Source organism: Dermacentor albipictus, chromosome 7, assembly GCF_038994185.2.
Source record: "Dermacentor albipictus isolate Rhodes 1998 colony chromosome 7, USDA_Dalb.pri_finalv2, whole genome shotgun sequence".
Classification (NCBI taxonomy): domain Eukaryota; kingdom Metazoa; phylum Arthropoda; class Arachnida; order Ixodida; family Ixodidae; genus Dermacentor; species Dermacentor albipictus.
In genome coordinates this window covers 59303913-59316602 of record NC_091827.1, presented here as the reverse complement: position 1 = coordinate 59316602, position 12690 = coordinate 59303913, and the positions used below count along the sequence as shown (strand labels likewise).

The following is a 12690-nucleotide window of genomic DNA, read 5'->3' as shown; positions in this document are numbered from 1 at the left end:
TCGTTGAAGATCGGCACGTATGTACACGTTACCACCCAATCAGGGATCCAAGTTGGCCCGATGGTCGGTTTCGAACCTTGTTACACCAGTGCAGCAGCTGTATGCGCTACCTAATAGACTACTGACTACCTAGCGACAAAGGTAGGCGGGAAGACGGTCAGAGACAAACATGCAGAAATAGACACATAGACAAAAACACAGATTCATAGCCCCGGAAAGTGCGTAAAGTATCATAAGAATACTAACGCACTAAAAGTGCATATTTCATGTAGCGCAGATTATGCTCAGACATGTACGCTGGCATGTGGTGTCATGACAGAGTTATCGACGTGCAAAGTGCCCTGAGATGGAGTGTTGTCCTGTATACATTGGACCAGTGGTGAGTTGTAGAAATGTACATAAAGCAGTGCGTCTCCTTCGACCTCCCGAGCTCATTTCCTCACCAATACGCAACTCACGGCGAGAGAGCCGGACGATGGCGTGGGTCCACTAAGTGAGTTTGGTGCAACGTCCATGTATAGAGCAGGCCAGTTATCGTGTTAGCCGCTCCGTGGTGGAGTAGGCAAGCGTCCCTCTGTGCGACGCACGAGTCCAAAACACAAACCCCAGAAACGGGTCGCAACAGTATGTGCCGCTTTTCAATTAATTTTGTTTACTCCAACTTTGCTCACTGTTTATGTGCCACTGCATACGCACGGGCTTCATGGCATTGCCGCCAGAAGGCGCGTTGTGCCCAGAAAGCAGCGTGAGAGAACAGCCCCGCATGCCTCATACATGATGCGTATCGGTCATCAGCATACTCGTATAATCATGATGAGTTGTGCCCGAATTCCTTAGCTTGAGGTCGTGGCATATTACCCAAGGTCATGGCGACGAATGTCTGGGGTCAGTTCCAAATGGAACGACAGCACAAACGCCGGGATAAACAGTTTAACCGCCAAATCTGGTGTAACAAGCAAGCTGAAGAAAATAATGGCCTAGCTGAATAAAGTTAGGTGAAAACAAAAAAGAAGAACACGATGCCTCTTAGTGGGCCACTTGCCACGTACCCTTCAAAACCTATTTGAAGTAAATTTCCTCGCCAAAATTTAGTTATATGCAGTTGCGTATAGGGATGACTAGGTATATTGGCAGTTCGATTACTGTTTACGGAATTCAGAAGCGCCTGAGACAATTGAGAGCAGCAGCGAGAGTAGCGACAGCTTTTGGCGTTTTTTTTCAACCCATAGCGTTAGACCAGCTTTTTTTTGTTGAATTCTGTTAATACAGGAAGCAAGAGCCACTAGGTAAGTGGCAAAAACGCACGATAACAGGCTGAAATTTTGTTTCCGGTGGTGTTTTTGACGTACTTAGAGCAAAAGACAAGTAAGGGACGGTCTACAGGGACTTTGGCAGCCTACAAAGCGGCCGATTTTACACATCTCGAATGCTCAATCAAACACTCGCAACTCTTAACTGAGGGCATTGTACATATACTTGTTGGCTTGGCGCGCTCCTGACGGCCGCTCTTCAGCTTTAAGGAAGCACCACCGTCCAAGGGCGATAACGTCGTCACCGCGCGCCGTATGCGGTATGAGCGAGTGAAATCATGTGACGATGAGCAGGCGATGGTGGCTAAAACTCGCGCGCGCACGACAGTGAAGCGGAGAGGAAGCGCGCCGTCTTGAGCCGCGCGCAAGGCGCCGGGAGGAGACGATGGAGGGGCGTTGTACTCCGGCGGCTGCTGCGTATGGAGCGGTCGCGTGGGCTTTATTTTGAAAGCGATCTACGATGAAGAACTTGAGTTTGGCCAAGTTGGGGCTTAACGCGTATCATATTGACCGCTATGAAAGACGAAGATGGGTGAACAGGACACAAAACGACGACATGAGCGGGTCACTCTGATATGGAGATCTGCGATGAGTTCAGAGTCGAGGTTCGCCTGGCGCTCATAGCTTCGTCTGTGCTGTGTTATCGTCGCTTAGTTTGCGTTGACGCGAGAGGCGCACCAAGGTCAATTAGCTTGCAGGTGCTGCCGTTCTTCCCCACGCCAGCGATCTGACAGCGAGTGTCCGCGCCCATCGAGTGAGATATGTTTACGTTTGCCTGTGCGTGCTTGACACTGTACTTTTCAATTTCCTTAGTAGCCGAATGTTTCACCAATTTATAAGGACAATAAAGCTACTATCTTTACTTCGTGTAGGTGTCTACTAATTTGCTATCGTAATCGATGCCTCACCTTTCGGGCGAAACTGCGACTTTTTATATTGGATTTTCTAGTCATTTCCACTGTCGTTTCCGTGTCGTGGTGTAATGACTCAGGAGGTCGTGTGATGGGAGCAAAACATTGCAGTGTTTCGACACTCGCTCCAGCATGCTCGGTCATTCACTATGCTGGCGCATCGGCTCTCGAGACGAGCAGCAGCATAGGAGGCCACCGAGCGAGCGGGATCAAAACCTCGCAATGATCTGCTCCCACGTGACCACGTTAGTTGAGGAGCTGCGAGGCTTGCCAGTATTGGTTCAAATCTTAAGAGGTCTACGACTCTCACTTGACGAAAAAAACTGTACAGTCAGAAATACAATGTCAGTACTCCATTAATTGGCCAGCGCACGCTACGCGCGATCTCCCCGGCCCTGCGCAACTGCGCCTGGGCGTCGTCGTGTTGCAACACTAAACAAACAAGGGTGTGGTGGTATCTGCTTATGGCCGTTGCACCCGGAGCGATTTTGCAGCTCAGCGTCCTTCCGAGCCGTATCAATCAATCAATCAATCAATCAATCAATCAATCAATCAATCAATCAATCAATCAATCAATCAATCAATCAATCAATCAATAAATCAATCAATCAATCAATCAATCAATCAATCAATCAATCAATCAATCAATCAATCAATCAATCAATCCGCATGCGTGCGGAATCCGCATTCGGATTGGACGTGGAGTCGATCGCCTCGACTGTTGTTTTCACATGTATGCCCTCTCGCATCTGAAGCTTGAGTTACCGTTGGGTTGAGATTGTTCAGCACGCTTCTTGGGCACCAGAAACACTGAAGCAAAGTCGAGACTGTTGTAGGGCTCAGCTACACCGAGGCGGCACTCACAAGGTCGGGGTAGGACATCGCAGCTGTTCTCTGCGGATCGGCGAGTCTCTTGTAGTCGAACATCGAAGTCGGAGCGGCGCGGCACGTCTGTAGGCTCTCTACCCAGCCCGTGGAACTGATGGCTATGACCGTGTCAGCCACCGTATTTCTGCGTCCAGTTAAGCGCAACGTGATTCAATTGATCTCAGTTTTGTTTGACAAACAGCGGAGAACGCCATTAGAACATCTGCAACAATGCCTTTGTTTGGGCGAGTTCGTTCATCTTGACAGTTTTCATAAAAACGCTCTAAAGACGAAGGCAAACAGAACACATACAAGTAGACTGGCGCTACTTCCAACTTCCGACTCCCAAGTTGAAAGGCTCGCCTTAGAGTAGAAAGCTAAGCGCAGCCGTTTCTGCAATGCTTTTGAATGTAAGGGGTCACGGATAATTACAGCTGACAAGAGAGCATTGTGGCGACGCCTAGTGAGCTCCAGATGGCATTGTCCACATGCGACATGTTTAGCCACGCGATGGGAAGAACCAGGCGAGTTTCCCTCATCTCCTTTCCTTTCTGCCGCGCTCCTGCCTTGTATGTACACTCTGCGAACAACCTCCCGACGCTGGGCTCAAGACAGCGACAGCAGCAGCAGCAGCAGTGTAGAAGTCCAAGGAAAAGAGAAAGCAAGCTCGGCTTTCAAAGGCCCCTCACTAGGCCACAGAGCAAATTTTGGTTATGCGCTGGAAGTTATGTGCCCTCTAGGGAACGTTCTACGGCAAGGATAAGGTAAATTGGCACAATAATAGCCAATATAATGATGGCGCTGTTTTTTCTGTGATAACGAACCAATGAGCCCGTGAGTCAATCCGTGCTAGCCGAGATGGAAATATTTCAAGTGCGCGCGAACTCATGATTTCAGGACGCCAGCGTCATAGACATTCTTTCCACTTGGTGCCGTCTAGCCTCTGTAAGCGAAATTCCTTTTCCAATACCGGAGCTGGAGGATCGTTTTACGCGTACGTCAAAGACCCCGCTTTCTTTTTTTTTGCCACGGTTTTTTTTCTTTCTTGCTGCGCGGCGCACTTGCTATTACGGTCTTGCGCGCGAGCTGTTGCGTTTGTCTCGTTTCACGCAGCGCAGAATTTGGCGCGCTTTGCAGGGAAACACCTGACTAGCTATACAAGTCAATGCTACACGAATGCTGAAGCAGACGCAAGCGGATCACAGAGCATGATCGCGCGCTGGAACATGGCACAAAACGACACTTTTGTTCTATGCGTGCACGACTGCCTAGCACGGGAACAAGCAGACGAAACGGAAGTACATCTCTCTTGCTACACTTACGAAATAAAACAAAGACGCGCAGCCATTCGGTTTGTAGGTTTTCTTGTATCTCTGTGGTTTATTTCGTCTATTGAAACAAGAGATCAAACAAATAACTGTTGCTGTCGCCTCAACTAATTCTCAGTCACGTGTCAGCGTCAGTGACGTCACAGAACTTCGAACTACGTAAGCGCAGTTGTGCTATTGACGTCGGCTCTCCCGGTGGAAGCGCCGTGCCCGCGAGGAGGACGGCGCATGACGTCTGGTTTGAAATGACAGCTTTTTTTTCATGGGACGTAGCAGTGTAATACTCTGTAGGCACCATCGTTAGCGCGCGTTGGGTGCATTGCACGTGCCAGTTCAAAATGGCCAGACCTGGTGAGGGTTCCTTTAAGAGGATCGATCGAACGACCTGACCGACGGTGGGATGGAACCTCGGTACCCGGAACCCGATGCTCGAACCACGCATTGGACCACAATAACACGTACGCTACGCTGTCGTACAAACGCTACCTAGCTCTGAGGTGATCGTCACGTGTATCGTACTGCGTAGCGCCGGAGCGCGAGAGTCGAAGCGTGACGCAGCAGCTTCCTTGGGGCCAAAGACGCACGAATGAAATGGGCCAAACTTATAGCATTTGAACAGCCGCTTCGCGAAGGCTCCGCTTCCCCATGGATACCAACACGTGCGCTTGATTTGCATAACTTCCTTGCGGCACCGAACGAGCGCGAGCCACAAGGGCCACACTGGCTGCGGCGTCAGCGACGCGGGATACTTACTCGACGGCTTTTTTGATCACGGCGCGGTAGCGCTCCCAGGCGTTCGGCTCGGCGTAATCGTACAAGCCGATTGCCATTACGATCCTGGTGTAGGTGGCTTGAGTCGCTCTTAATAGCTGTAAGCACGTGGAAAAAAAAAGCAAAACAATAAATCTCAAAAACTATGGGCGCGGAAATAAGGGCAACGAACGCGAACATGTTTTTTCTTGCGCCTCTATACTTCTTTGTTTCAATAAAGCACAACCGTTCAGTTCCATACTGCTTTCCTGGGTTTATTATTTGCTTCATGCGGTTGCTGCCATATTAATGGGTGCAAAGTAGCAATGCTGAGGCCAGGAAATTTCGAGACAATAAAAGTTAATAAAACCGGTACTGCGTGAGCGTAATTCCGGCTAATGGCAGGAAAGACGACGAATGACTCGAGAACGCAGCAAGATTGCGGAACTGTGTTAATATTTATTCAAACGTTTTGATCTTTGCCAGCACACGGAGCTCTTTCCTGATGTTAGAGGTTATGTTAGGTGTTCTCTCTCTCTGGTCTGATACTAAGTCACCGTCCTTTTTTTGCCAGAACCATCGATTTGCAAGTAACAGCATTCGGAATGAGCATACTAACTACAACAGGTATTCTGTGAAAAAGGAGATTTGCGCGGGAAAACTCAAACCAACAACGGAGAAAACTTAGGTTCCACGAAAGTGTAATTTGCTATATGGCCTAGCGTCGAGTTGAGAAGGGGAAGAACAAAAAGTGGCTACTCGTTATTTCACTGCGGGGTCTATATAATAAATGATCGGTAAACGCAGAGCATTCCACACACACTCCACGATGCTTCTGCAAGATGTCTTTGTTGACGCCAGAATCGTTTGCGCCGTGAGTGCGTACTGCGCGACCGAACAAACGATGGGCGCCTTGCAGGTTTAAAGCATTCGCCTTGTCAGCTGAATCTGCTGCCGCCACTCATTCTGGTGTGGCCCTGGCGCCTAGCTCGTAACACGCAAGTGCGTATATTTGGTGGCCCGAGAGGAGGTAGCCTTCAAGTTCTGCCCCATGGTCCAGATCTACGTTGGTGGCGCTCTGAGCCAATCACAGAGGTCGGGGCAGCCCCGCTGGCCAATCAGAGCTGACAAGATGGCGAGCGAGTTCGACAGTATTGTCACGTTGCAGTGACGGCGTCGGTATATCGCGGAACTTCATATTATCCCCGGCAGAAAAGGGCTATTACCGCACAATAGGGGGGTGTCAAAGTAAAAAAAAAAACTACCTTCAGTTTGAAGGAATTAGGCCCAACCCCTTCGCTGGCAGTACAAGTAGGATTACTTAGAGGGGAAAAAACTCAGTGAGAAACAAAGAAACGTTTCACTGGAATACGTCGCTTCGAAACGAAACATTGATAGCTAATGTACAAAAGAAGGTTTCCGTCTACATAATAATTTCACAGCTTTTTCAGACTGTGCACGCTACAATACAATTTACAAAAAAAATATGTGACCGATCCTCTTCACTGAAATAACGGCCACTATGGATTGCAAACAATTGCACTAATGTTATGAAGCACATTGTATACTCTCATGCTGCCACCTTTCTCTAATTTTCCGAATACCAACGAACATGGTTTCAGGAAAGCGATCTCTCGTCACACTCAGCTTGCTCTTATCCTTCGTGACTTACACCAGCCTTTGATTCCAGTTCTCCACTGATGATATCTTTCTTGGCTGCTTTTGACCAAGTGCCCCTCCTTTTGTCTAAAACTTAAGCTTTCACGCCTTAATCTCCATCGGACGGTCCCACACTGCATTCATAGGTCTCTAACAAATAAGCAACAATCCGCTTCTCATACCTCATACTCTTCCGGTTTTTCTTACGTTCGTTCTGGTGCACCAAATGGTAACCGCCCAAATTCCTTCCCTCTTTCTAATATACATTAATGACCTGCTCCGCAATCTCTATTTTAATATACGCCTTTTTTCCGATGGCTCTATAGTTTACTGCGCTATCACCACATCAAACGATGCCTCTATTCTTAAGCATGACATTAAACTAAACCAAGAATGGTGCAGTAAGTGGCTAATGTCACCTAATGTAGAAAAAAAACAATGCGAATATCATTTAACCGTCGACGTAACTATACAGCAAATGCTCACGTTCTTAGCGAAACGGCAGTTTCCACGACTTGTGCGGTAAATAGTTAGGTGCGCACATTTCTCCAGGTCTTACTGTTCAAATTATTTACGTCATTAATTCCGCAATTCTTGTTCTGTTTTTTTTTTTCTGACGACCTACACAGCCTTAGCACCACGTGATCCAAGATTTCTCGCCTGCGAAACCCTGGTTGGAATACGCGTGTTTCTGCGTTCGACCTTCCCCAGTATCGTTTAACGTACGCCCTCGAAATCAGTCCAAAGCCATGCCGCGCGATTCGTAGTCTGTGGTTACTTTCTTCGCCACCAGCATTTCGACTTTCAAATCCTAGTTTGATTTACCCCTGCTAGCCTCTCGCCGCAATAGAACCCGCCCATACTTTTATCACCGGTTTTTTTTACCAATCGCATTTCCTCGTGATAACACGTTCATCCTCCTGTACTCCTCCTTCTTTAAGGAAATAAATTGATTGATTGATTGATTGATTGATTGATTGATTGAATGATTGATTGATTGAACACATCAGCCCACCGCATCGCCACAACCAGCGACATGAACACGGCCTACCCACCATGGGCCCGTACGACTACGTATACGAGCAATCTTTCTTTCTTTGGCACACTGCGTGAAACTGAAATGATTTTCGAAGTTCCCTTGTTACTATAAAGAACTTTGCGTTTTTCAAATCTATTTTTGAAAACCTGCAGAAATCGTCACTATCACAATTCAAAGTCAAATCGCCCACCCTTCATGTAATGTCCCACATTGCCTTAGCCCCCACCCCTTGGAGGTAACAATAAATAAGCATGAAATATATGAAGTACTTCGCTGTCAGCTTTAGGTACAAACATTCACGAAAAGCGCTGAAGGGCTTTTCGAAACAATTTGCGGATTTTTTGTACTCGGGTAACGGTGCAGTCACCTTTAAGACTCCATAGCACGACTGCTCATATGGCTCCTAAATAGAGACAGCATTAGAAGAAATATATTTTGCGCGATTGTATTCAGTATAAAGAGATATGAAGGCACCGAACTAAATCCAAATCTGTAAGCAGTAGTGTGGGAAATGGCTGGCACCAAAGAAAAAGTTTCATCATGGATGTTTTATGCGTAGCGGTCTTAAGTATGCCGCGAGAGCAATGCGTCGTTGTTATACTTCTGTACCACTTCTTCCCGCCGTCAGTTCTGCATACCCTACTGACATATTGAGCGTATAGAAGAGTTGCACAAAATACGTACTTGTAACTTGTAGCTCACGTGTCGGTGTTAGGTGGGTGTCATTCTGACAACACGTAATATGTTAAGGGTAAAGGCGTGCTATAAGACGTTAACGACTTGGATAACAGGTCGCAGCGACAATGGACTGCACACGCACGATTAGCAACTCTCTTTTCTCGGGTGCGTCAGTTTTCCGTCGAAAACGCGAAAAAGCGCGTGAATTGGTCTGTAACTCACGCCTCTATGCCCTAAATGGGCGCAAGGGTGTGGGTTATTTGCCGATTTACACCCTTAAGTGTATTATTGAGCAGTGCATATGGAAGGAGCGTACTCACTTCGAGCGCAGCTATGGCATTACGCATGTAATTATCCATATTGGCAAGTCGTCCTAATAGTTTGAGTACGCCGTAGTTCTTTATGTTGACCGCTGCCAGATTGGTGAGTTCCTGTTGCAGAACCTCGTCGTCAATCTGCCGCCGTGTCAAATATCTGGATAGAGACAAAAAAGGGTACACTTCACCCACCGTTTCTCCCAAACAAATTGGTGTAAATTTGGGGGGAGAGATCAGTATGCGTTCATTATACGTTCATTATACGCGAAAAAAAAGAAGTTTCAAAAGATCTTTCATTCTGTAAGAGTGAAAGTCATATCACCAGGTGGATAATAAGAATGGCAGGCGACCCTAATATTTCACTTCATCATCATCATCATCATCATCATCATCAGCCTAGTTACGCCCACTGCAGGGCAAAGGCCTCTGCCATACTTCTCCAACTACCCCGGTCATGTACTAATTGTGGCCATGTTGTCCCTGCAAACGTCTTAATGTCATCCGCCCACCTAACTTTCTGCCGCCCCCTGCTACGCTTCCCTTCCCTTGGAATCCAGTCCGTAACCCTTAATGACCATTGGTTATCTCCCCTCCTCATTACATGTCCAGCCCATGTCCATTTCTTTTTCTTTATTTCAACTAAGATGTCATTAACTCGCGTTTGTTCCAACAAGGCAACAACATCAACAAGGCAATCGGCATCGAAAGTCGCCAGAATTACCACGGTGAGTGGATTTGTTTACCTTGACGCACCGAGCAACGAGCACCTCGGCATATTCGAACACCGTTCTCCGAACGCCGCACGCGCCCCAGGAGCGGGCCCGCGTGGCCTCGCGAGCACCGAGAATGGCAGGGGAAACGAACGGCAGTGCTCACGAAATGGACATAGAGAACAATAGCCAAGACTCCACAGCGGTCCAGAGCAACATGGAATTCGATGAGAACAGCGGCAAGACGCTGAGTCAAGCTGGCCCATGGTTCCAAGCAATCAAGGCAAGAAAAAACAAGAAGGCGCCGAACGAGGACCGCATACAAGAGAGAGGAAAGCAAGGAAACCCCCAGAACCAGCAAGGAAGACTGAGCGCGAGGAGCAACCCGAGAGTAGAAGCAAGCATGCAAGCCACCAGCAACCACCAACGGCAGCAAGATCAGGGAAGCCGAACCAACGGCAAGCCACCGCCACGACGCGTGACGCCGCCGCTGCCAGAGAATGATTACAAGGTGGTATACCGACCAAGAACCGGCATGAAACTGTCAAGCTGGCCGGACGAGAAGATCACCGAAGGACTTGCAAGGGCAAGTGGTTCCCCTTTCAAAGAATTTTGCGCGAACGTAACCATCCAAACGCAGTGGAAGCAGAACCTGATAATTGCCAGCACCGCAGACGAGGACTACGCACTGAAACTCGGTTCCATCAACGGCATCGAACTTGGGGCGGCCACATACGAGATGACGCCGTACATCAAACCGCTCCCAGGAACAGTACGTGGAGTCGTGCACGGCATCACTGCGTGTACGACGGAGAAACGACTTGCGGAACTGCTGGCAGCCAACAACTGTGGCATCCTGCATGCGAGGATGCTCGGCAAATCCACCTCAGCAGTTATCACCTTCGAAGGTCCGCACATCCCTTTCTATGTGAAGGTGGCCGGCTCGTACACACGTTGCCGCCCATACCGCAGATCGGTACAGTATTGCAAGGCCTGCGGAGAAATCGGCCACCGGCAGGACGTATGCCCCAACCCAGACAAACACATTTGCAACAGGTGCGGGGTGCAGAACCCACAAACAGATCATGATTGCCAGTTGCAGTGCAAACTATGTGGGCTACCTCACGAGACGGCAAGCAAGGAGTGCGAGAAAAGGCTCAAGCCAAGACCCCCACCCCTGTACGTGAGGGAGAGAAGTAAATCAAGAGGCCGACAACCACCTATAACAAGGGAGACAAGTTCAAGCTCCTCGGAATATCGAACAAGTAAGCCACAGCAAGAACAGCAGAAGATCAGCTGGGCGGAAGTGATAGCCAGTTCCAAGTCGACAACCGACCAGTTTCCCTCACTGCCGACACAAGAGCGAAATTCGAGATACGAGGAAACCATCGCCTCCCTCAGAAGGCAAAACGCCGACCTGATGAAGCGGAATGAACTGCTCATGAAGCGTCTAGAAGAGCAAGAAGGACGTCAGGAGGAACGGGACAAAAGAGCTCAGGCCAGGGAACAAGCGCTGGAGGGGAAGCTCCAACATCTCATTGAGCAACTGCAAAAACAGCAGACACCGACCATAACGCCAACGCCGCCGAGGGAACATACTCACCCGATAGAGGACCTAGAATCGGGAATAGAGTACAAGGTGAACAAGGCCCGAACCGAAGACAAGACCGAACTGAGAAATGAATTCCGAGCCGAACTGGCTCAGGCCGTCGACACCATAAGCAAGTCTGTGGCAGCCACCGTCCAAGCAGCCTTACAAACGCTCCGCCAGGAGATCACCCAGATGGGCAACGAGCTCAACCAACGCATCTCCATCCTAGAAAGGGAAAAAGAGCAGGCAAGGAAAAAGCCAAAATACCCCATCAGAGAAGCCCAGATGAACGAGACTCTGGGAAGCCAAGATGGCGAATAAAATAGCAAAGAAGAAAGAAGCGACCGAAACCCTCAAAATTTGGCAGTGGAATTGCAGAGGAATAAATCGGAAACGGCAAAATTTACTTCACCTATGCACCCTACACCAACCTGACGTCATCGCGTTACAGGAAACAGAGACAAATAATATTACGATGCGTGGCTACAAAACGCACATTGCCCAAGGAAGGACCAGGACCGCCGTCCTCATCAAGAAGCACTACACGACGCAGCAGCACGAAATCAACCACAGAATCGAGCACACTCTGATTGAGCTGGTTCCTCCCAAGAAAACCCTGCAGAGCCTCTACATCCTGAATGTATACAGTCCTCCGCGCGACACACTAAAGGACTTGGACAAGTTACTGAGAGAAGTGAAGAAAGTCACCGACGGTCAGAAACTTCTCGTGGTGGGCGACTTTAACGCTCCACACGTGGCTTGGGGCTACCGATCAACCAACAAGAAGGGTATGGACGTGCACAACGCGGCACAACACCACCAGCTGACGTTGTGGACCGATCCTCTAATACCAACTAGAATCGGCAACAGTGTCTCCAGAGACACCAGCCCAGACCTGACCTTCTCCACTGGCTTCAGGCAAGTCGAGTGGTCGAGACTGGACGAGACTCTGGGCAGCGACCATCATATCATCCAGACCGAAATCATGCACCACAAAACCCCTGTGAGATTAGGTCAAGCCAAAATTACAGACTGGCCTGCTTTCCGCAAAGATGAACACCCCAGCAGCCTAGAGAACATCGAGGAGTGGACCAAGAACGTGATGGACTTGGTTACCAAGTACACAAAGACCATCCAACTCACTGCGGACAATCCCGAAGTCGACCCACACCTACTTCACCTCTGGGAGGCCAGGCGAGGACTTTTGAAGAGATGGAAGAAGCAGAAGAGAAACCGCAAACTCAAGATCCGCATTGCCGCAATCTCGCGGCAGGCGGAGGAGTATGCTGAAAAACTCGGACGTCAGAACTGGAATCAAGTGTGCGACCAGTTACAGGGAACCCTCAGCAACCGAAAGACCTGGGCCATTTTAAAGACCCTTCTGGCGAAGACGGAATCAAAAACTGTCACGGGGCAACACATACAAAAACTTATACACAACTTCCAGGGAACCGAAGAAGAAGCGCTCGAAGCCATCACTGCGAAATACATCGGAGACGAGCAACAACGGAAGACGCAGCCAGTCATTCA

The 12690-nt window shown here is 48.8% G+C and overlaps 2 protein-coding genes across 3 annotated transcripts in view; one reads left to right on the top strand and one right to left on the bottom strand.

Moving 5' to 3' along the window:
* Positions 1-12690, top strand: part of LOC135912682 (uncharacterized) — a 169675-nt gene that overhangs the window by 68251 nt on the left and 88734 nt on the right. The gene's annotated exons all lie outside the window — the stretch shown is intronic.
* Positions 1-12690, bottom strand: part of LOC135912683 (uncharacterized) — a 53217-nt gene that overhangs the window by 9564 nt on the left and 30963 nt on the right. For both annotated transcript variants that reach the window (XM_065445197.2, XM_065445198.2), the window contains 3 exons: positions 8863-9016; positions 5170-5285; positions 3086-3233 (listed from right to left, as the gene is read on the bottom strand). In XM_065445197.2, the coding sequence (XP_065301269.2) occupies positions 3086-3233; positions 5170-5285; positions 8863-9016 (418 nt within the window). The remainder of the gene's footprint in view (positions 1-3085; positions 3234-5169; positions 5286-8862; positions 9017-12690) is intronic.